At 42.4% G+C, this 18,052-nt stretch overlaps 1 protein-coding gene across 1 annotated transcript; it reads right to left on the minus strand.

Moving 5' to 3' along the window:
- Nucleotides 1-12,950: 12,950 nt before the first annotated feature.
- On the minus strand, nt 12,951-17,179 carry LOC136494200 (putative threonine aspartase). The gene is made up of 11 exons (XM_066490364.1): nt 16,940-17,179; nt 16,327-16,377; nt 15,938-16,058; nt 15,718-15,802; nt 15,315-15,396; nt 15,110-15,236; nt 14,150-14,304; nt 13,771-13,934; nt 13,501-13,621; nt 13,317-13,418; nt 12,951-13,222 (listed from the first exon to the last, which is right to left on the minus strand). The coding sequence occupies exons 1-11, from the start codon at nt 17,132-17,134 to the stop codon at nt 13,130-13,132; spliced, it is 1,296 nt and encodes a 431-aa protein (XP_066346461.1). The 5' UTR covers nt 17,135-17,179; the 3' UTR covers nt 12,951-13,129.
- Between the last annotated feature and the right edge of the window lie 873 nt (nt 17,180-18,052).

The raw sequence follows: 18,052 nt of genomic DNA on the forward strand, positions 1-18,052 counted from the left end.
CAAAATCATGAAGAGTTTGCCTCATCCAAAGTAGTTGGGCACAACATGCACCTGCCATAACGTACTTGGCCTCAGCAGTGGAAAGGGCTACATAATTTTGCTTTTTAGAACTCCAAGACACTAGAGATCATCCAAGGAATTGACATGTTCCCGAAGTGCTTTTTCGATCTACTTTGGAACCGGCGTAATAGGAATCTGAATACCCAAGTAGATCAAACTTAGAGCCCTTAGGATACCACAAACCAAGGTTAGGAGTGTGTACTAAATATCTCAAGATTCTCTTAACGGCCACCAAGTAACACTCTTTTGGGTTAGCTTGAAATCTAGCACATATGCACACACTAAGCATAATATCGGGCCTAGATGCTCACAAATAAAGTAGAGAACCGATCATGGAATGATATACCTTGGTATCCATGGCTTTTCCTTCAATGTTAAGATCAAGATGTCCATTGGTTGGCATGGGAGTTTTGATAGGCTTGGTATTCACCATGTCAAACTTCTTGAGCATATCATGGGTGTACTTTGTTTGACTAATAAAAGTTCCATTCTTCACTTGCTTGATTTGAAATCTGAGGAAGAACTTCAACTCACCCATCATGGACATCTCAAATCTCTTCATCATGGTGATACTAAATTTCCCACAAAAAGTATGATTAGTACTACCAAATATTATGTCATCAACGTATATTTGGCACACAAATATATCTTTACCAACTTTGTGAGTGAAAATGGTAGGGTCAGCTTTACCTATTTCAAAGCCTTGTTTAAGCAAGAATTCCTTAAGGCATTCATACTATGCTCTTGGTGCTTGCTTAAGCCCATAGGGCGCCTTTTGGAGTTTGTAGACGTGGTTGGGGAACTTGGGATCTTCAAAACCTGGTGGTTGCTCAACATAGACAGGTTCTTGAATGGGGTTGATGAGGAATGCACTCTTCACGTTCATTTGATATAGCTTAAAATTATGATGAGCGGCATAAGCTAGAAGCATTCAGATTGCTTCGAGTTTTGCCACCGGTGCATATGTTTCTTCAAAATCTAAGCCCTCTACTTGAGTAAAACCTTGAGCAACCAATCTTGCCTTATTTCTTGTCACCACACCATTCTTATCTTGTTTGTTACGAAAGACCCACTTGGTGCCAATGATATTGGCGTTGGGTCTCTCCACCAAGGTCCACACTTGATTTCTTTCGAAATTGTTGAGCTCATCTTTCATGGCCATCACCCAATCTAGATCACCAAGTGCTTGCTCAACCTTAAGAGGTTCCAAAGAGGAAATAAACGAGTAATATTGGCAAAAGTTTGCTAAATGTGAACGAGTTGTTACCCCCTTTCGAAGACTCCTAAGGATGTTGTCAACGGGATGATCCCATTGTATTGTTTGCCTTAGCCTTGGATGATCAATGGTCTCTTATCCATCTTCTGGATCTTCATTATCTTCTTGCTCGAATATAGGTTGTAGATACTGTCCTTAAATCAGAGTTGGACTTGCTGCTGCTGTCAGAGGGAGTGCGGCGCTGCCACTCTTATATGCGGCACTGTCGCTCTGCTAATTTGCAGTAGGGGTCGGCTCCCCCTCAGCATCAAGTACATCAGTGGAACTTTGTTCATCAGCAGCTTGAGGAACCTCTACTTTAGTGACTTCATCTTCTTGTGGTCTTATGTCACCAATAGTCAATTGCTTGATTGCTTCACATGGTGGATCCTCCTTTCCTACAATACTTGAATCAACTTGCTCCACTTGAGAGCCATTAGATTCATCAAATGTCATGTCTACTGCTATTTCAATTCTCCCAGAGGTTTTGTTGAAAACACGATAGGCATGCTCATTTGATCCATAACCAAGAAGAAAACCTTTATCAACTTTAGGTGCAAACTTAGAGGTTTTGGGTTTCTTATTAAGTATGAAACACTTGCACCCAAACACTCTAAAGTAGGACACCTTTGGTTTGTTACCGGTTAGGAGCTCATATGAAGTTTTCTTCAACTTCTTGTGTAGGTAGAGGCGGTTGATGGCATGGCAAGCGGTGTTGACGGCTTTGCACCAAAAGAGGTCCGATGTCTTGTACTCATCTAGCATTGTCCTTGCCATGTCAATTAGTGTACGATTCTTCCTCTCTACTATACTATTTTGTTGAGGGTGTATGGAGTTGAAAACTCATGCTTGATGCAGTCTTCATCAAGAAACTCCTCAACTTGGGTGTTCTTGAATTCGGTCCCATTATCGCTTCTCATTTTCTTGATGGAGAGACCGAACTCCTTTTGATATCTTCAAACAAAAGTCTTCACTTTGTCTCTAACTTGACACTTATCAAACAAGAAAAATACCCAAGTGAAACAGAAATAATCATCAACAATAACAGGACCATATTTGTTACCCCTGATACTTAGGTAGACGGTCGGTCCAAAGAGATCCATGTGTATGAGCTCCAATGGTTGTGTCATGGTCATGATGCTCTTTGGTGGGTGAGGTACGCCAACTTTCTTTCCGGCTTGACAAGCGCTACATATCTCCTTTCTCCGGTAATATGATTTGTACATCCACTATCAAGCACCCAACTTAACCCACCGGAGGAGTATGCCTGTAAAACAGATTTAGTTACTTGATTTAGGTCCCCAATTTGACTTGGGGCCTTGCATGTTAGTCACAAGAAATTTAGGAACCCAAATAGAAGTATTCCTATATATGTTGATTTTCTTTCCAACATATTTTGTAACCAATTTTCCACTGTTGTTGTTCCTCAAAACAAAGCATGATGTCATGCTTTGTCGAGGTGCATAAGTCTTTGGTTGATAGGCATACTTATTCTTGGTGGCCCACACTGGTTCCTTAGACTTCTGGTAAACTTGTTTCTATTGGAACACCTTCTTCTTGGGCTTAGTTTGATCAGGAGCAGAATTGGTAGCCTTCCTATTTTTACAGGGAGCGGCACAGCCGGCCTTCACTACGACACTGCTACGGTGCGGTGCTGCCGCTCTGGACTATGGCACTACTGCTATCTGTGCAGGCTGATCTGTACCAACTCTTTCATTCCTCTCAAACTTGACACACTCATAGCCATTTATGATCTTTCTTCCATTTGTCTTGGCTCATGTAGTGTGTCCAAGCCCATGCTTGATTGAGGGTGTCACCCTTGCTTAAATTGAGGCACTTTTGAATCATTTGCCTTATTGTCACTTACTTGAGCCTTGCCACTCAAGTAGCCCTTGCCAATGATCTTATTGAGTCTAGCAATTTCTTTTCTCATTACCTCCATGTTTGCAAGGTTAGTGGAATAAGCATTCAAATCAATATTATAACATTTTCCACAACCTTGACTAATGGAGGTAGTAGAGGCATCCTTTGCCTTAGAGGGATATGAGTTGCTATCCCAAAGAATGTTGTATTGCAGCTCAAGTTCTTTGTGCTTTTCATCTAAGTCACAATACTTTTTCTTGAGAGCAATATTTTCTTTCTTTGTGATAGCATGGTCCCCTTGTTCTTTGGCCAAGGCCTTGTGCAAGGATTTCACCTCACTTCTCTCTAATGCAAGAGCTTACTTGCTAGCAGTGTAGAGATTCTCTTGTTGGATAAGAGTTTCCTCTCTAAATTCTAGCTCGACTTGGACACTCTCTAAGTCCTCTATTAGTTTAGTGATGAATAGTTTGGTCTTTCTATCTAAGTTCTTAGTCAATTTATCAATTTCTTCATCACTAGATTCATCATCACTAGAGCTATCACTAATATCACTACTAAAGATATCACTAGGAGGTGGACATGGAGGAGCTTTGGCATTGGATTTAGATTTTACCTTCTCACCCTTTGCCATAAGACAAATGTGAGGAGAGTAGTAGTCATCATCAGACATATTGGTGAAGAGTCTTGGTGAAGAAGATGGCTCATGGATAGCAATGGTTGTAACTTTCTCATCTTCTTCACTTGAGCTTTCAATACATGAATCCCATTCATGCCCAATGTGAGCTTCTCCCATGTTTTTCTTGCTCTTTCTCCGATTGGCCTTGTCCTCCTTCTTCTCTTTTTTATACTTGATCTCATGTGGGCACTTGGCAATAAAATGATCAGTGCTTCCACAATTGTAGCATGTCCTCGTCTTCTTGTTTGGAAACTTCCACTTTACTACCTTGTACCCTTGCTTCTTCAACCCTTTGTGAAACCTCCTCATAAAGAGAGCAACATCATCCACTTTCTTATATTGGTCATCATCATGTTCACTCTCACTAGAGGATAAGGTGGTCTCTGCTCTTTCTTGAACTTGCTTGATTACTTTGGGCTTGCTAATTGAAGCTTGCTTGTTGGTCTTGGATTTGCTAGTAGAGCCTTGCTTGCTTGATTTGTTGGCCTTGAGAGCTACATCCTTGTTGATCTTGATGCCCTCTAGCTTTGCTTGCAATTCTCCAAGCTTCTTCCTCTCATTTGCTTCTTCTCTTTGCATGTCAAAGGTCAAGATCCTCCCAAGTATAACATTTGGTGTGAAGTACTCAAACTTCTTCTTGTCTCTAATTAGAGTTACTACGGTCTCATTTCTTGGTGAATAAGCTTCCAACATAATCTTGACAACTTTGTGATCATCTAGCTCATCACAACCATAGCCTCTAATCTTGCCCACCATGGTCATTAACCTATCAAACATCTCTTGTAGCCCTTCTCTATTCAAGATAATAAATCAGTTGAGCTTGGACATCAACAAATCAATTCTTACTTTTCTCACTTTGTCAACCCCTTCATGTGCAAGATGCAAAGTATCCCAAATTTGCTTAGCAACATCCACACCAATCACTCTATTGTACTCATCACCATCCAAGGCACTAAGTAGCACACTAGTAGCTTGACCGTTGAGGTGGATGATTCTCATTTCTTCTATGGTTGGATTCTTAGGATCAACTAGTGGCTCAAATCTATTGCAAACAACCTCCCAAATGCCGGGATGAAGACCTATAAGATAGGCTCTCATCAAGTGCTTTCACTTGGCAAAGTTAGTCCCATCGAAATGAGGTAACTTGCCCGTGGGCACATTGATGAAAGACTTGCGATCATGGTTAGTCATAGACATAGAAGAATAGTTAAAGGATACGTCGGCATATTTGTTGTCATCATTCTTCTTGCCCTTTCCTTTCTTGTCCTTCTTGTTATGCACTTGGTAGGACTCATCATCATCACCATCTTTGGAGCTGCTAGATAGCTCACTTGAAGATGCATTGGAGGCTTTTGCTTCTTGTTCCTTCTTCTTTCTTGCTCCTCTTCTTTTTCTTCTAGCTTCTCTCTTGAATCTTCTTTCTTTTTTTTGCTTTCTTCTCTTCTAACCGCTACTGCTCCTTCTTCTTCTCTCTTGCTTCTCTTTTCTATTTTCTAGCTGCCCTTCTTCTTCTTTCTTCTTTATTTTGAGCTTTTTTGGCATCGGTTGCCTCTAGCTGCGGGAGCGTGGAGGTGCTCGCTGTAGAGGCGCTAAGCTCACTGCTGTCGGTGTCATGTAGCCCAACGTCCTCTGGATTGACGTTGATGGGCTTCACAACACCGAATCCTCCTCCGGGCTCCATACCTCACGCGGTGAAGCGCACACGAGGTAACTAGGCTCTGATACCACTTATAGGATCTCTGGTACGCCTAGAGAGAGGAGAATAGGTCTATAAAAATTCAACTCAAACCAAAGTCAAATTAACCACGGCACTGTCGCTCTGTGAGCGCGGCATTGCCGCACCTGCAGGAGATATTAGTTCACAGTTCAAAATCTATCCAACGAAATTTAGATTGGGTAAATTTCTTAGCTTCCTGCAAGGTAGTAGATCACAGATCGACAGCTGAAAGTGGTGGGAACACCACACACAAGTAGATCAGCCTCAAACTCTAGAAATCACCTCAACAACAATATGTCATGCAAGTAATGTAAATCAAGCACAAGTGACACAATGATTTATCCTATGGTTCAGCTCACCACCAAGGCTTGCCTACCTCCACGTTGTTGAGGTTAGCCACTAAGGCTTAGAGCTTTCTAGCCCTTCCTCGTTCTCAAGTCAAGAGACTTAACTCTTGAGATGAGGGGTGAGTTTACTAGCTTCGAGAGATAGTTACAAACCTCTCGGGTGAAAGCTCTAGTTTGGTTTTGGTTAATTGATGAAACCCTAAGTGCTAACCTAGTTTATCAAAGTGATTATGAGATAGGTAGCACTACTCCAAGTGATGAAGCAATGACGAAGATCATGACAATGGTGATAGCATGGTGATGATCAAATGCTTGAACTTGGAAAAGAAGAAAGAGAAAAACAAAAGGCTCAAGGCAAAGGTATAAAATGTAGGAGCCATTTTGTTTTAGTGATCAAGACACTTAGTGAGTGTGATCACATTTAGGATAGATAGCCGTACTATTAAGAGGAATGAAACTCGTATCGGAATGCGGTTATCAAAGTGCCACTAGATGCTCTAACTCATTGCATATGCATTTAGGATCTAGTGGAGTGCTAACACCCTTGAAAATATTTGTGAAAAAAGGCTAACACATGTGCGCTTTCGGGAAAATGAAATGTCTATTTTCTATTGCGCCGGATGCAAAATTCTTGGTAGTTGGCACATTTGAGTAAGGGTGAAGAAGTTAGAGTTGAAATGGAGTTGGTCGAAATGATGCTGGCGTCGGTCTACTGACCGGACGCTGGGTCACTCAGCGACCGGACGCTGAAAGGCTACGTCCGGTCGAGCTGGCAGAGAGGTCGCCAGTTTCGGTGTTACACCGGACGCTGGACCTGAGATGCACCGGACGCTGGTTTTTGCGTCCGGTCAAACTGACGGGTCTGCACAGTCGCTGGGGTTGAGCACCGAACGCTGGTCTGCGTCCGGTCAAGATGGACCGGACGTGTCCGGTCGAAAAAACATGCCTCGGGGAGCTTACTGGAAACGACCGGACGCTGGGGCTTCAGCGTCCGGTCAGTTTTGACCGGAGTGTCCGGTCAACTTCGTAGCCGTTGAAATCTGACAAACAGCGTTTGAAGCTGGTGACGCGTGGCGTCCATCGGGTGACCGGACGCTGAGGGCCAGCGTCCGGTCAGTATGACCGGAGCGTCCGGTCAGAGCGCGTTTTGCCCAGTGAAGGGGTATAACGGCTCTATTTGATGGGGGCTCTATTTATAGCCCCATGGTGAAAGGTCCTAATATGGCTAGAGGGGGGGTGAATAGCCTATTTAAAAATCTACAAATCAACTAGAGCAATTTGATTAGTATGACAAATAGCGTAATGCAAACTTGCTCTAGCTCTACAAGTGTTGCAAGCCACCTATCCAACAATTCTAGTTGCAATGATTACTTAGGCACACAAACTTGCTATGTAAATACTCACTAAGAGCTCTCAACCTTGCTACTCTAAAGAGCTCAACTAGATGAATATAAATAATAAAGCAAGCTCTCAATTCTAATTACACTAAAGAGCTTGTGTCAACTAGTTTGCAAGAATGTAAATAAGTGAGTAGAGTGATTATACCGACGTGTAGGGGATGAACCAATCACAAGATGAATATATAGCCAATCACCGGGAGAATGCCAAAGATAAGAGACAATCGATTTTCTCCCGAGGTTCACGTGCTTGCCAACACGCTACGTCCCCGTTGTGTCGACCAACACTTGGTGGTTCAGCGGCTAAGAGGTGTTTCACAAACCTCGTCCACACGATTGGACACCGCAAGAACCGACCCACAAGTGAGGTAACTCAATGACACGAGCAATTTACTAGAGTTACCTTTCGGCGCTCCGCCGGGGAAGGTACAACTCCCCTCACAATCACCGAAGGCGGCCACGAACAATCACCAACTCGTGCCGATCCTTCACCGCTACTCCAACCGTCTAGGTGGTGGCAACCACCAAGAGAAACAAGCGAAATCCGCAGCGCAACACGAATACCAAGTGCCTCTAGATGCAATCACTCAAGCAATGCACTTGGATTCTCTCCCAATCTCACAATGATGATGGATCAATGATGGAGATGAGTGGGAGGGCTTTGGCTAAGCTCATAAGGATGCTATGTCAATGAAAATGTGCAGGAGTTTTCCTTTGAGCCGGCCATGGGGCTATAAATAGAGCCCCCATCAAATAGAGCCGTTGTACCCCTTCACTGGGCAAAACGCGCTCTGACCGGACGCTCCGGTCATACCGACCGGACGCTGGCCCTCAGCGTTCGGTCGCCCGATGGACGCCACGCGTCACCAGCTTCAAACGCTGTTCGTCAGATTTCAACGGCTACGAGGTTGACCGGACGCTCCGGTCAAAACTGACCGGACGTTGAAGCCCCAGCGTCCGGTCGTTTCCAGTAAGCTCCCCGAGGCATGTTTTTTCGACCGGACGCGTCCGGTCCACCTTGACCGGACGCAGACCAGCGTCCGGTGCTCAACCCTAGCGACTGTGCCGTCTGACAGCTCGACCGGACGCAGCCCTTCAGCGTCCGGTCGCTAAGTGACCCAGCGTCCGGTCAGTAGACCGACGCCAGCATCATTTCGACCAACTCCATTTGAACTCTAACTACTTCACCCTTACTCAAATGTGCCAACCACCAAGAATTTTGCATCCGGCGCAATAGAAGATAGACATTTCATTTTCCCAAAAGCGCCGAATCCCGCCGAGCAAGCTCGGCGGGAGGGAGAGAGGGACCCAAACCCATCTCAACCCTGCAAACACCTTGCGCACATGTGTTAGCCTTTTTTCACAAATATTTTCAAGGGTGTTAGCACTCCACTAGATCCTAAATGCATATGCAATGAGTTAGAGCATCTAGTGGCACTTTGATAACCGCATTCCGATACGAGTTTCACTCCTCTTAATAGTACGGCTATCTATCCTAAATGTGATCACACTCACTAAGTGTCTTGATCACAAAAACAAAATGGCTCCTACATTTTATACCTTTGCCTTGAGCCTTTTGTTTTTCTCTTTCTTCTTTTCTAAGTTTAAGCATTTGACCATCACTATGCCATCACCATTGTCATGATCTTCACCATTGCTTCATCACTTGGAGTAGTGCTACCTATCTCATAATCATCTTGATAAACTAGGTTAGCACTTAGGGTTTCATCAATTAACCAAAACCAAACTAGAGCTTTCACATGGCTGGCTCAAAGGACAACTCTTGCACATTTTCATTGACATAGCATCCTTGTGAGCTTAGCCAAAGCCCTCCCACTCATCTCCATTATTGATCCATCATCATTGTGAGATTGGGAGAGAATCCAAGTGCATTGCTTGAGTGATTGCATCTAGAGGCACTTGGTATTCGTGTTGCGCTGCAGATTTCGCTTGTTTCTCTTGGTGGTTGCCACCACCTAGACGGTTGGAGCAGCGGTGGAGGATCGGCACGAGTTGGTGATTGTAAGGGGAGTTGTACCTTCCCCGACGGAGTGCCGAAAGGTAACTCTAGTAAATTGCTCGTGTCATTGAGTTACCTCACTTGTGGGTCGGTTCTTGCGGTGTCCAATCGTGTGGACGAGGTTTGTGAAACACCTCTTAGCCGCCGAACCACCAAGTGTTGGTCGACACAACGGGGACGTAGCGTGTTGGCAAGCACGTGAACCTCGGGAGAAAATTGATTGTCTCTCTTCTTTGGCATTCTCCCGGTGATTGGCTATATATTCATCTTGTGATTGGTTCATCCCCTACACGTCGGTATAATCACTCTACTCACTCAATTACATTCTTGCAAACTAGTTGATACAAGCTCTTTAGTGTAATTAGAATTGAGAGCTTGCTTTATTATTTACATTCATCTAGTCGAGCTCTTTAGAGTAGCAAGGTTGAGAGCTCTTAGTGAGTAATTACATAGCAAGTTTGTGTGCCTAAGTATTCATTGCAACTAGAATTGTTGGATAGGTGGCTTGCAACCCTTGTAGAGCTAGAGCAAGTTTGCATTACGCTATTTGTCATACTAATCAAATTGCTCTAGTTGATTTGTAGATTTTTAAATAGGCTATTCACCCCCCCTAGCCATATTAGGACCTTTCATCGGGGCTGCCACATAAGTTGGCAAGCTCCACGGGCGATGCTCTAGCCGGCTAGGAGCCAAGCTCCAAGAGTAACAAACACAACCGCCGGTCAAAACATGAACCAAGTGCTCTTTAGAGTTTGGGATTCAATGGAGATGCTCTCTAATCAAGTTTTGGACCCTTTTCCCTCAAGGATTGATGTGGAAATCAATGGGTTTGCTTGGAGGCTTGAGGTCAACAATGGAGTGTGAGAGAGAGAGAGAGAGCTCCTGCTCTGTTTTAGACGTACTGAAGTGAGGAAGAAGAGAGCAGGTTGGTTTTATCTGGGAAGGAAGGGGAAGGGTATATACATCCCCTAGCCCCCAACGGTCACTTTAAATCGTAGATAGCCGTTGGCGAGAAAAGGGAAATGTATATATATATACCCCAGCCCTCAACGGACACCGTACCAAAGGGGTCGGGCAAGATGAAGCCCGCGGCCTCGAGGTCGGGCGAGACAGAGCCCGCGACCTCGGGGTCGAACGAGACGGAGCCCGCGACCTTGGGGTCAGGCGAGGCGGATCCCATGACCAAGGGGTCGGGCGAGCCGGATCCCGTGACCTTGGGGTCGGGCGAGACGAAGCCCGCACCCAAGGGGTCGGGCGAGCCGGATCCCGCACCCAAGGGGTCGGGAAAGACGGAGCTCGCACCCCGCAAGACAGCAAGGGTAATAGTGAATTGCATATTGTCTTGGCTGTGAATCTGAGAATGCTTTTGGTTGTTAGAGCACTTGGTAGCATATATTAGCTTAAGCATTGTGTCCCCCTTTATAGTATGACTTTTTCTATAATCAAATTCAAGATATAAAAGAATTGTATACCTCTTTTGAGTTTTAAGCCATCTATATTTGTAATTGGGGGCTCATCCGTTTCGTGTAGCATCCTCGAAGATAAATTTTATGTTGGTCATCTCGATAAATCTCATTAGTTCTCTAATTGCGTGGTCATTATCACCAAAAACCCACAATTAGGACTTGATTGCACTTTCACATTGGTCTCCTCAATAAATCCTAGAAGTGCACTTATTTTGGGAAGGAGATAGTAAATTTTGATCGCTTTGGTCTATTTTCTTATGCATTAATCCGATTAGTTTGACCACATTTTATAAAACTAAATAGATCTAGATGAACTTGCATGCCTTCCTCCATTCATTGAAATTTATCTTCGTTCTTTCTTTTGTCCAACCTTTTACTCAGTAGAGGAGCCAGAGCAAAAAAAAGTGACTCCTCAAGTGCTCCGGCTCCTCCGGAGGGGGCACATGTAGCAGAGCCTGTCAATTATCGATTAAAATTTGTTCTAAAATAAATGCACTTCTAGTTATGTGACCACCAAGCTCAAGTAGTTTTCCCGCTTTCTCTATTCCCCAAATATAATTATTACATGCTGGAACAACTTTTAATAGAGGTGTATATATATTTAATTACTTAGTAACATTGATCTCCTTAATGAATTCTAGAAGTGCACTTTATTTTGATGAGTAATAACTTTTGGTCTATCTTCTTAATTATATATGTTAATCCTATTAGTTTAACCACGTTTTATAAAACTAAATACGTCTAGATGAACTTTCATGCCTTCCACTCACTGAAATTTATCTTCGTTCTTTTCTGTGTCCAACCTTTGGCTGTGTCTTTTATGATAGGAAAAATCAACAAAAGGCTACTAGTTCCATGGTGGGGAAGAAGTGTAGGCTCGGCAGACGTAACGAGCTCGGTACTAGGGTATTTGATTTCAAAGGCGGCGAGCAATACATGGGCACCATGTGCAGAACCACGTCACTTGGGCGCGAAGCGTCACTCAGATTGGAAATGCGAATAACGTCAGAACACTCTCAGAGGCTGAAACGTGCGGGGATGTTTAAGTGGCAAGCTTACAAGGACAACCGGGACCAGACCAAGGTTTCTGAGAGAGCGGCTCGCGAGGTACAAAGAGCGCCGGCTCAAGTTTTTGGGCTCTTTTACCTGGGGCACCACACAAGGAGAGGTTGTCCGTCGTGGTCGTCAGCCATCTGAAGCACATGCCGCTCAAGGAAGCACTCAGAAGGTCGCGGCTAGACCTCGACAGGAGCTAGGAGACGCACTCTTGAGAGATACAACGCTCGTCGTCAGCCTCCTGCTCTTTCATCACCTACAGCTAAACTTGTGTTGTACACAGTTTGCTCCGTGTTCTTGGCTTGTCTGATTATATTATGTTAGAGAATATTTTTTTATTACAATTAACTGTAGTATGCATTTTTTATTTATTTGGAGCCATCTTGATGCATAAATAATAAATATAATTCACAAATACAGGTTCAAACATTGTATCGATTATTTCATCACCAAGATGGCTTCAAACAAAAAAGTTGTGAGCTACAAAATCATAGGTCACCTTGAGCACCGTAACGTGTTTACAAGTTTATTAGAATGTATGAATTTTATAGATCCTTTTCAGTTTTCTTAGAACTAAATATAATATTTCAAAGCTTCTAGAGATATTTTTATGAGCTATATAAATATTTTATTCGGTTTTCTAGCGTCCTAATATACTATAAGATTTTTCTCAAAAATTTCATAAGTTTGACGATACATTTTGTGGTTTAAAACCTTATCAAGTTTCTATTGGTTTGATTTTTAACTAAAACTGGTAAACTGCCTTGAAAACCATTTCTAACCAGAACATGAGGTTAATTTAAATGATTTTGAGAGTTGAAAAAGACAAATTGCTTGGTTGTTGTTTTTTCTCAATTATTATGGTACGGACATAGACACTCGTATATGTATATCTTAATTAACATGCATGTACTTTTAACATAAGTGTACATTTTAACATACATGTACATCTTGAGATGGAAACGTTGGGCTTGCACGATAGTCCGAGGTGAAAGGAACTTTTGTTTTCCAGAAGTGGGGCGTAGGCGTATTCACAGGCTTCGGCAGCGCTACTAGCTGAATTGCATGCTGTCGTTTTTCCATCATATATCCTTTCTATTTATGTTTACTTTTTTTACCTCTATAAAAAATGATAGTTTTCACCTTAAAAAATTATGGTTTCTTCTCGAGTTTCCTACAAATTCAAATGCTGTTCAAACAATCGAAAAAATACCGTTAAAAGGATTCATGATGTAAAATGTTACAAGTGCTTTTGCATGGCCTGGGTCGTCGTCATTGTTCAGATGATTCTCTATCAAACTTGACGCAGGTCGCGAACTGGTTGACCGTTTTGGATGGACCTTCTGGTGTTTTAAGCATCAGAACCTGCAAAACACAAAGGTGCATAGAATCATTGGTCCAAATAGTCAAAGTAACAACAAGCTCTACATAATAAAGAGTGTAAAGCACCTAGTACTACCTTAGGATTATTCATATTGCTTCCGAAATAACCAACACCAAATGATGGCGAGGAATAGGCAGCAACCAGCTCAGCGGCTTCCAGTTCAGACAAATCCCCTCCCTACCAAAAGATACATGGTTCAGCTCACAGTGGAGGGGCTTACCCATCCAAGATCTAAGCAGATGGGATTGGAAATACTCACCTTTAGAACATCAGCCTGAACTAGCAACAACCCAGCGCCTGTGTCATGAGACATCTTGCTGCTGCTTTGAGCCACAGAGCGGAGAACTTTAGTGCATGCAGAAGCAGGACCAGATTGTGACCTGACAATATAATACATATATATTCAGACTTACACTTGCAGGGAATATTTGCTGAAAAATTATGTAGTTGTTTAGTCCTACTGACATACTGAACAGATGTAAAAAGGCAAAACAGAAAAGGAAAGGAAAGGAAAAAGAAATGATCATACAACGATGATGAGATGCAACATTCACGGGCAGCAAATCCTCTAATCAAGTGTTCTCCAGCTCCAGTTGCACAACAACCAACCAAGAATGGTGTACCAAAGGGTCCTTTGGACGAAGCCCAGCACCCAGAGCCATACATAGCTGCCAACCCAACCCGGCCATCTACCTGACAAGTGCTATGACATCAGTCTGTTTTTCTTAGAACCAACAGAACAATGAGAGGTTTATGCTAATGCTAGAGTAAATATAAATTTCATGAGAATCATACTCACTTATCCAAAACAGTGTAAACTAAACTAAAAATAAGAGGATTTTCAAGGGACAACCATTTATTAGAAACTTTGAACAAGAACTGATGAGAACAATGACCAGCAGACCGACCTTCAGGGCAATACCACCACTAGATGCACCTGATGCTACATTTCCGTAGCTATCTACACAAATGACACCAACAGTGTCCATTACGCAATCTGTATTATCTTCCATGAATGACGTTAATATCTTCTTTACATCAGCAATATTCTCAGATTCAGTTCCTACAATCAAAATTGACACAGGTCAGACAGGTGGAGCAGGAAGCCTTTCATTTGCTGAAAATATAGTCCAAAAATCACTATCGCTACCATAGAGAAAACAAGTGCAAGAATGTAATATTAGTACCACATTCCTGAGACTCTCAGTAGAGTAACTAAAAATTTGAGTGGTGACATAAATATTTTCTGAGCTGATATCATACCACAAGTCCAAATGAAAGTAGTGCATAATGTGTTAAGGACAAATGGATAATTACTAAATGTCCAACTGAACTCATACCAACCAGCAATGTTATCAAATCGTCTAATTGATCATAGTCGCCATGGCACCGATCAGCCCAACTAATTGCGATTAGTCGCGATTAATCATGACTAATCATAGTGCATAGCTGATAACCATGGCACCGATCAGCCCGACTAATCGCATTAGTCAGACAACTTGGTAACATTGCCAACCACTGTGCTGTGTTTTACTTTTACATAAATGCTGATATCTGTTGGACATTGTGTTCATGAAAAATATGAAAATTGTATATACAAAATCTTTTGACAGACGATAATGAAAAAAAAAAGTAAATACCTAGCAGAATAGAATTTGGCAAGTAACAAAATAGAAGTACAAAGTAGGGCTAAGTTCTCAGACAACCCAATAGTCATTGAATATCATTATGTTAAGGAAATAAAGTTAAATATTCAGATGATATTTCAACTTACACAAGGTGGAAGTTTGAATAAAATATCATACATATTAATAAAATATTAAAGTGTAACCCGAATAAGATAAGTAGTAAGTAAACATGGAGGTAACCTGGTGCTTCCAACTGTACTGAATGTTCTGAAGCAGAACCAGTGTTATGCTCTAATAATTTCTTGGTATTAACAAGCAATGATGTGTATTTCACCCACTGCGCTCTTGCATTCTCTGTCACCAACCACTGTTTGAGAACATAAATGTTCCAGCCAATCAGGAATGAATAATTGGTTTAGACAACAAAAAACAAGAAGGGACTCACATTATTAGCCCCCGATGCAGATTCAACTAGGTCCATTCCTTTAGATTTTGCCCATTGATATGCTCCTTCACCAACCAGAAACCTATAACAAGGAATAGTTCAATATTTAGATAAAGAGCTAAGATGGGTGATAGGTTAGTAGTAAATTAACAAAATCAACATAAATGAGTGTTGAATATATTGTGCATTGATCAGATTACATCCTGAAATGAAATTGTAAAGGGAACTTTGTATGTAACTGGTTCAATGGATAAAGCAATAGCTTGCATTACAAGATGAGATGCAAATCATGCAACTTTGAAGAACATGTTACTATAGTGTGCAAGTGAACAAAACATATGGGCAAAAAATTACAGGGGAAAACAGTTAAAAAGTGGAGAAGATACTCGGTTTTTATGATTACATGGGGGGTATCCGACCAAGCAATGACGATCCTGCCATTTGTTCCTTTGCCAAGTGCAAAGCGACTTGGATTGGATTCTTTACATCTGATCTACAAGAAACAGAAAATATGGTCAGAGCTGGGGTCAAAGTTCATGGGACAAACATATTAGCATTTAGCACTAATTTTCATTTCATAGTACTTAGTTATAACCTTCCATGTCCCAAATTATTATAAGTACCTCGAATAGCTCCAACAGCTCCAAAAGAACCAGTACTTCCATCCATGATGCTTGCATCGCATTCCACATGACCACTCTCAGTCAAATTTGAACCCCGGCCAGCATTTGTGACGGGATCATCCTAGTTAGTCAGATATGAGAATTAACAGATTCAGATACCTTTAGCTTAGAACAAGCAAGGATTTTCCCAGAATATACCACTAAACCTTTACTGTAGTTAGCATGCAAATATTAGGAAAAACATTTTGAAATCTGAAACAACACGTATCACATACTTGTTTCATTTATTTGCACAATCTATATCTTGATCCCAATGTTTTCAAGATTAATTATACATAGGCACTACAAGAGTAAAACTACAGGAAGTCATAAAGCGTAACAATACTAACCTCCAAAACTTGAATGGCAGCTGCAACAGCATCCAGGCTTGTGCCACTGCCCTGGAAATGTACAAAACATCATCAGGAATCCACTACTGAAAATAGAATCTGCAAGGATGGATCTGGCAGCTGCAACAGCATCCAGGCTTGTGCCACTGCCCTGGAAATGTACAAAACATCATCAGGAATCCACTACTGAAAATAGAATCTGCAAGGATGGATCTGAAGGTTGCATTTCAACATGATCAAAATATCACATCATAGTGTACAAGTGCACATCAGCACATGGTGCAAATGTTAATGGTCCAGCACAACCTGAAGATATCCTTTAAACAACCACCACCTGAAGCTACAGTAATAAAATCAGTCACCTAGAATCCCCATATTTATAGAACTGAGGACAAGCAGGCCATGGCCGGCTCAGTTTATAATGCACCACGTCTCCCTAACTGAAATGGACAGTGTGTCCCAAACTCCCAATCCCAATTAAACCCTACGCACTCAACAATTCATACAGCGGCTAAAATCCAGGCGCCACGCCATACCAAATTAACAAGCCATGCCAACAAGCAACAGGAGGGAGAGAGTGGGTCATAAAAGGATAAGAGCTCGATGACCGGACCTCGCGGAGAACGGCCGCAGCGGCGAGGCAGGCGCGCTTCATGGCCCTGCGGTACGCCTTCTCGTTCGCCGGCGCGTGGAAGCCGGCGCCCACGTGCAGCGCCACGAAGAACCTGCGGGTGGGGATCCTGGAAGCGCTCGCGTTCTCCTCCCCGGCGCCGACGGCCGTGTCGCTGGCGCCGCCGCCGGTGGCCATCACGACGAGCACCCTTGTGAAATTATCAGCTGGGACCCTTGTGGAGCTGGATTTTACGCTTTGTATGTTTTGCAAAGGAAAAAAAATGGATATTATTTCAGTTTAGCCCCTTGTGAAGGTCATATTAGTGGTCATAGAACTTTTGTCTTCTAAAAGTAGAAAGAATATTTCCACGTCTCTTTATACAGAAGATAGAGTTTCCTTGTTCGTGCAACGCTACAATTTTACAAGGCTGCCAAGTTTTTTTTTTTTTTGAAACGAAAGGCTGGCATGTTTTTTTTTTTTGAAACGAAAGGCTGCCAAGCTTTTGGTTTTATAAAAGTGCATGCGGGTTTTATAAAAATTGTTGAGTCGTTTGAGTTAAGTATTGCTTCGGCCCTGTTTGGATACTCTAGCACAGCTAGAGGTTAGAGTTAGTTTCTAGCTCAGGACTAGCCCTGAACTAACTCTAGCCTAAGAGATGTTTGGATACAAGGGTTAAAATGATAATAAATGTGCTTTCCAAATCATTGGTGCGGGTGAAAGTAGAGAGAAAATAGTGGACCCCACCTCAAATAGCCCCAACTAGCCCAAATAATCACCTCTTTGGGGGGGTAATTTTTTAGGGTGAGCTAGTTGTAAATAACCCACTCTAGCCCTCCTGTTTGGCTACTTTAGGGCTAGTTGAGCTCCAACTAGCCCAAACTAGCTCTAACCCATGGATCCAAACAGGATCTTCGTTAGCATGAGAGTGTTTGGTACTATTTGGTTCGGTGATTTTTGGGTGTAATAGAATCATGCTACAATCACAAAGTGATAAAGTTACATTCGTTTGTTTCACGAGCTCTGTAATTTATTTATCTTCTTCATTAAGTAGCAAACGTGCGCGTATGCAGCAACATGACTTAATGTTAGAAGATTTATGCGGGCCCAAATAAT

Source organism: Miscanthus floridulus, chromosome 11, assembly GCF_019320115.1.
Source record: "Miscanthus floridulus cultivar M001 chromosome 11, ASM1932011v1, whole genome shotgun sequence".
Taxonomy (NCBI): Eukaryota; Viridiplantae; Streptophyta; class Magnoliopsida; order Poales; family Poaceae; genus Miscanthus; species Miscanthus floridulus.